Source organism: Tamandua tetradactyla, chromosome 14 (assembly GCF_023851605.1).
Source record: "Tamandua tetradactyla isolate mTamTet1 chromosome 14, mTamTet1.pri, whole genome shotgun sequence".
In the NCBI taxonomy this organism is placed as follows: Eukaryota; Metazoa; Chordata; class Mammalia; order Pilosa; family Myrmecophagidae; genus Tamandua; species Tamandua tetradactyla.
Window position 1 is genome coordinate 23,247,063 of NC_135340.1, and position 7,336 is coordinate 23,254,398.

General features: G+C 34.3%; 1 protein-coding gene across 11 annotated transcripts in view; it reads left to right on the forward strand.

Moving 5' to 3' along the window:
- Positions 1–5,870, forward strand: part of HECTD1 (HECT domain E3 ubiquitin protein ligase 1) — a 108,364-nt gene extending 102,494 nt beyond the window's left edge. For all 11 annotated transcript variants that reach the window (XM_077127011.1, XM_077127012.1, XM_077127014.1 and 8 more), the window contains 3 exons: positions 2,339–2,489; positions 4,252–4,396; positions 4,504–5,870. In XM_077127011.1, the coding sequence (XP_076983126.1) occupies positions 2,339–2,489; positions 4,252–4,396; positions 4,504–4,641 (434 nt within the window). In that variant the 3' untranslated portion in view covers positions 4,642–5,870. The remainder of the gene's footprint in view (positions 1–2,338; positions 2,490–4,251; positions 4,397–4,503) is intronic.
- The last annotated feature ends 1,466 nt before the right edge of the window (positions 5,871–7,336 follow it).

The following is a 7,336-nucleotide window of genomic DNA, read 5'->3' on the forward strand; positions in this document are numbered from 1 at the left end:
AGACTTCTCAATAAATGGTGCCAAGCAAACTGGATATCCATATGAAAAAAATGATAGTGAATCCCTACCTCACCTGATATATGAAAACCAACTCAAAATGAACCAAACACCTAAATATAACAACCAAAACCATAAAACTCCTAAAAGAAACCACAGGACCTTGTGTTAGGCATATATTCTTAGCATTTCTACCAAAAGTATGAGCAACAAAAGAGAAATGAATACATGGGACTTTATCAAAATAAAAAAACTGGTGGGCCAGTGCAGAGCCAGGGATCACAGTTCCCACAGCTGTTGTCTGGCGCACACACAAGATGCAGCAGCCAAGCTGGTGCAGTGTGGCTAGATTTGGGCAGTAGACACTCAAGGGAGAACTGGTGCAAACACTGAGGCATATACTGGGCTGACCTGTGTCAGCCCAGCAGCTCAGCACTCTGCTGTCCTGATAACAGCGAGGTAAAGGAAAAGAGGAAAAGACAGGAGTAAGTCTATAAAGAAGCACAAGAAGCCAGAAGTGGACATTCTCAGCCCAGCTGCAATGCAAAGTCTGTACTACATTGCTCACAATATCGCTAGCTGCATGTACCTACATGGCTTCCATTGGCCAGGTGCTGCCAAGGGGAAGAAAGGGAAAAACAAGACTTAGGTGATGGCACTTCACAGCATATCTGTATTATAAAGAATAGAACTTAGGGAGAGGAAGCAGGATAATACAGATATTGCAAGCAAAATAGACTTTACTAAAAACAACTTGAAACTCAAGAGTGCTTTTCTATGATAATGATTAAAAAAATGCATTTTACTATATCAGCTGAATTAACTGACTTGCTTTTGGAAGGCAGTTCTGGTATGCATGAGTTGTTCTGCCAATGAGGGTTTGTTATTTAGAGAAAACCTGGCAGAAAGCACAAGGTATATTTATGACATTCCTCTCTTGGGCACTATTTCCTTCCTTGTCCATCTATTTCAGGAAAAATAACAAAAAGTATTTTGTTTCTATTAACAACAACAAAAACCTTTTGTGCATCAAAGGACTTCATGAAAGTAAAAAAGACAGCCTGAAAAATACCCGATAACGATTTGATATTGAGAATATATAAAGAAACCCTACAATTCAACAAGAAGACAAACAGCACAATTAAAATATGCAAAAGACTTGAATAGACGTTTCCCCAAAGAAGATAAACAAATGGCCAGTTCATACATGAAAAGATGTTCATCAACATTAAATCAAAACCACAATGAGATATTTCATACCAGCTAGAAAAGGGACTATTAAAAAAAAAAGCAGGAAATAACAGGTGTTGGAGAGGATGTGTAAAAATAGGAATATTCGTTTGTTGTTGGTGGGAATGTATAGTGGTGCAGCTGCTGTGGAAAACAATTTGGTGGTTCCTCAAAAAGTTAAAATATAGAATTACTGTATAACCTACCAATCCTACTTCTAGGTATATACCTAAAAGAATTGAAAGCAGCGGTCTCGAACTGGTATTTGCACACCTATGTTCATAACGGCATCCTTCACAATTGTCAAAAGATTGAAGCAACCCAAGTGTCCACCAATAGATGAATGGATAAAGAAAATGTGTTATATATACAAAATGGAATATTATTCAGCCATAGAAAGGACTGAAGTTCTGATACCTAAAACATGGATGAACCTTGATGATATTATGTTGTGTGAAATAAGCCAGACAAAAAGACAAATATTGTATGATCTCACTGATATAAAATAACTAGAAAAAGTAAATTCATAGAATCAGAAACTAGAATCCAGGTTACCAGGAGCTGGGGGGAGGTGGGAAATAGGCAGTTAATATTTAATTGGTTCAGAGTTTCTATTCGAGATGATGGAAAATTTTGGTAATGGAGGGTGGTGATGGCAGCACAACATTGTGAATGTAATTTATATCACTGGATTATATATTTGAATTTTTGTTAAAAGGGGAAATTTTAGGTTGTATATTGCTGAATCAAAATTTTAAAAGAGTAGGACTGTACAATGCAAATAGTTACCGCTGATATAAGCTGTGGACTATAGTTAATACTGTGTCATCAATAGTAACAAAAATACCATGTTAATACACACTATGTGTGTGTGTGTGTGTGTAAGAGTTGTATATGAGAACCCTGTATTTTCTGCATGTTTGCTATATAAATCTCAACATATAATAGAAAAAAATAGTGTGCTTATTTCAGCTGTTTTCATTCATGTTGTATAAGCATTTATGAATGTTTATTAATATGTTATCCATTTTGATAATAGATACTTTGATTTGGTATTTTTTAAATAACAGAAACTGAGTTGTGGTTTTTGTCTTCTTTATGTATAATGTAGACGGTTTTAATAAAGTATTTCCAATGGAGAAATTAAGTTCCTTCAGCCATGAAGAAGTCCAAATGATTCTTTGTGGAAATCAGTCACCCTCCTGGGCAGCTGAGGATATTATCAATTATACTGAACCTAAGTTGGGCTATACACGGGACAGGTATGTATTGTTATTGTCTAAGATCAAGAAAATTGTTTTTATTATAAAGGGTCCTAGATGGTAAGATCTAAACAGCAGTCACATATATACAGGAGGTATAACTGTTAATTCTAAATTCTGAGATACTGAAGAAAAAAGAAAAGGAAAAAAAGTGTTTATATCCCAAAATCAAATGACAGATTCTGTAAAGAACTATATATAACTCAGTGAATTACATTCATAAAATCATTGAGAAAGCAGATAAATCTCATGCTGCAAATGATAATCTCCATTGATAATGCTGAGGATAAACAAAAAGACAGCTGATCTTGGCTGATGCTTCCTTTTGTCATTTATTTTTGTTTTAATTGTTCAGTATTTTTTTAAGTTGAGCAAATTGTAAACTATTAGGCTATATTGCTTTTATTAGTCTTTTTATTTTCAAATAATGTCAAACTGAGAGGAAAATTACAAGCATCACTGAAAGAATTCCTATATATACCACTTACCCAGATTCACCAATATTTGACATTTTGCCACATTTTCTATGATTAGACATATTTTTCATTCATATATGTACGTACTCACACATGCTATTTCTTCCTGAACCATTTGAGAATATGTTATGTCCCTTTACTTTGTAATACTTCAGTGTACATTTTCTGAACACATACTCTCTCATGTATCCACATTAGCCATCAAGTTCAATAACTCTTTAGCTATTAGTCTATAGTCCATATTCCAGTTTTATTGATTGTTCCAGTATATTCTTAATAGCACTTTTTTCTCCATAACACCAGGAAATTGCATTCAGTTGTGATGTCTTTCTAACTGAACAGTTTCTCAGATTTTTGGCTTTCAGTTCACTGCTGGTTTTGAAGACTATAGGCCCTATCCTATTAATAAAAAAATAAAGTTCCCAAATTAATGTAAATAAGGCAAGGAACCTTTTTTTTTATAGTTGGTAGTCTTATGTGTACCCCAAAATTGAGAGTATCATATGAGTTACTTCGAATTTAAGTAACATTGTTTATATACCTTTTTTTAAAGTAAACTTGGACATATAACAAAAAATGTACAAATTCCATGCACAGCTTAGGAAATTTTCACCAAACACACCTGTATCATTGATACCCAGAACAAAAACAACTCCAGAAGCTCTCTTCCCAACTATACCCTTTTCTAGCTGTTAAATCACTATCCACTGATTAATTTTGCTTGTGTTTGTATTTTAATATATGAAATCATAAGTGTGCACTCTTACTGGCCTGACTTCTTTTGTTTAACGCTATGATTATGAAATTCATCCATGCTATGGTATATAGCAATAATTCATTTCATTTATATGTATTATTTCATTAAACAGATTTATCATAATGTATTTAACTATTTTACTATAATAAAAATGCATTGTTTCAGGTCATCTTTGGGAATATTTTGATGACTCAATGCAAGGGCATCTTGATCTTCTCTGATATGCTGACTTCATTACGTATTTGACCCCACATATTCCCTTAGTGTTTTTCAGTATTTAGCATTTATAGGTACAATGCAGATTTTTTTTAAAGAACATTTTCCCTTTTTTAGGCAGTTATTATTTAAGCATATTTTTAAAGTAGAGTGCATCAGCCCACTTCCTACTGCCCTATGACTCTCTGGACCGTGCTGTTCTTCTGACATGTGGGTATTGTGTTTGGGGTTATTTCAGGCTTACAAAGTCATAGTAATGTTTTTAATTTAAATCTGCTGTCAACTCAGTATGACTATATTTTTGTTCTTTTAGCCCTGGTTTCTTGAGGTTTGTGAGGGTTTTGTGTGGCATGTCTTCAGATGAAAGGAAAGCATTCCTACAGTTTACCACTGGTTGTTCAACTCTGCCCCCAGGTGGACTGGCTAACCTACATCCCCGGCTCACGGTTGTACGCAAGGTACAAACTCCCTAGCTAATGGCGAATCAGAATTGCGTTTGGTTACTTATGGATTGAAAGAAATATTTAAAGTCATGATCCTGTTATTTTCACTTTTCTTTCTGTAGGTTGATGCTACTGATGCAAGCTATCCATCAGTGAATACATGTGTTCATTATCTTAAGTTGCCAGAGTATTCTTCAGAGGAAATCATGAGAGAGCGCCTGCTAGCTGCTACAATGGAGAAAGGCTTTCATCTCAACTGAGCTTTGAAGTGCAATGGGAGACATCAGAGACTTTTTAAATATAGTGAAGCCTTTTGTGTTTGTGTGCAAAGAAGTATATGATCCCATGCTGATGACTCTTGCCTTTTTTTCCACCTTTGAGGCTTTAAGAAAATGTGGAATAAGTTTGTTAGCTGCTAATGACAAAACAAATCCTTTAACTATCCAGCCAGCAAGTATATAGCACAGAACACTGTGTTGCTACAAGGGCTTATGTGACTGGAAGGTGGTCCTACCTGACTGTTCCAAAGAGCAGCTTCTCAGATCTTCAGTGTTCACTGGTAAATTTCTAACAGTGTATTTGTGTAAAGTTTGTCATTTCATACTCCATACACTACAGTTGCCATCACTGATCCCTGTTTTGCTGGCTTTTAGGCTACTTGGTCAAAAATCCTGCTTCCTTAAAACATAGAGAGTTGATGAGCATCTCAAGCTTTTTTCTTTTCCTTTTTAATGATGCCTGCACTATCAGAGTATTCTAGCATTCTCTCTTTTGTTTGGCATATAATCATGCACAACCTTTTTATTTCTTTGAGGTGGGAGTATATTTTTATTTCCTAAATGCCATACTATAAAGATCAAATTCTTAAGTGTGTTTGTGCAGCTCAAAAATAAAGATATATTAAGGCAAAAAAAACAACACTGGTCTAGATGCAAGACACACTTAAAGCAAGTTTTACTTTTGGTTGTATTTTCTTTGTATATTATAAACATTTATTTAACTTGTTGCAGTTTGAAATAAAAAAAATTTCCAAAATGTATGCTCAACAATAATCATTAAAATGTTTGCAGCGTACAAAATTGTGTCATGTGACTGTTTCAATGCCATTTCCTCAGTCCTGAGAGCTTAACCAGTTAATTATTTTGAATTATTCAGATTTAGCTTTTTGAAATTATTATATGAAGAGATTGGTATTTTCCTTGGTAAAGGAAATTATAGACATTGGAAAGCTAATATATGTTCACACACTTAATTGTGATCCAAATGTTTTGTTTGAGTCTACCTAGAAACTACCAGGGTATTTGTGTTAACTTTTTAAACATCAGATCTACTTACTATTGTATCTACAAAGATGTGTAAATTTAAGATACAAGAACCATTTTTATTTTAAGAAAACAAACAGTACACTTAGAACCCACCAATAATGGATATCTTAGTTAGCTTACCCATAAGCATATTTAAATAAAGTATCCATATAATCATTGTAAAACCTGTGACAAGAACCATTTTTGAATGTTGTGTCATTCAAAATGAAAAGGAATAATTTCTTATTTAATTTCCATGTGAAAAGAAATCACCGGGATTTTGATTGCTATTTTTTGGTCTTCAAGATGGGGCTTATATTTATTTCCATTTTCCAAATTCCTGGGATTACCATATCTACCACATCTGTGCATATAGATAAAAGAAATGGCACTAGACTGTGTAGGAATCCAAAACATATTGTGAAATTGTCCATTATTTACTAGTGTCAAAGGTACATTCCCTTTCTGCATTAGAAGAGATATTTCCCAGTACAGTCAATGCCTTAAGTAGGTATTTTTATTTACCACATGAGAATGCTGTGACTGTGTAATCAGAGATCACATTTAAATATTTCACCTCATTGTCAACTTTATAGTTCTTTATGAAAATAAGAGTTAAAATAAGATAAAATAGCAATTTTGAAATGTATGACCTATGGTTTAGTATAAAAATAGTCTGATGGTGATCTCAGTGAAGTCAAGAATACATGACTAAAACTTTATACTACTGTTAGAAGATCCAGTTTAAATGTTGTAATCTTACCATTTTTTCAGTCATTAAAACATCTGTCATTGGCCATTTTCTACCAGGAATGGTTTAGCACAGGAGTGAACAAATTATGACCCACAAAGCCTCAAATTTTTACTATCTTGCCATTTATAAGAAAAGCTTGCCAACCCTGGGTCTAGAAAATTGCTACAGCAAGTAAAATTGATGAGTCATATAAAATCAGTTAACTATTTGAAGCAGAAAGAAGAATCCAGGAGCAAATTAAAGTTGGCCAATTTGAGACTTAGATTTCACAAATGTGAAAATCACATAAAACTGATAGGGTTTTAAATGAGATGATAAGTTGTACAGTCACACTACAGTTCACTTTACGTAAGTGTTAACGGGACATCTACTGGGTCTCCATGTATACTAGGTTCTTGAGAATTTTTTCTGTGATATCTACTTAGTATTTTAAAAAACTGTTATTGTACTCTCAAGGTATTAAAATCTGTGCCAGGATGTAATTCAACTACTATTTTGGTGTGACCCAAAAATTAATTTTGTTCACTCCCTAGCTACTTCTGGTGTACCACTTTGAACAGTCACCTGAATATGCTACTGATTAAGTGCCTATCAACTAGGACAGTGTTTCCCAACTATGTCTCAAAAAGACCTCCAAAGCACTTTGGTCTAGAATGGGCTTTCCCCAGAACCTTGGCTGCTTAATACACAGGTGGATCTACACACACACACACCACTGTTTCAGTAAGATAGAAGAAGCCTTACCTCTGCCCTGAATGAGTTCAGAACAACTCAGTCACCATGATTGGTTGTCTGGGTCTTCAGGCAAACTTTGAAATATGTAAATAGATTTTTAGAAAATGATAGAAAGTAAAGGACTTAAAACACAATATCCCCGACACCCTCCCCACCATCCCC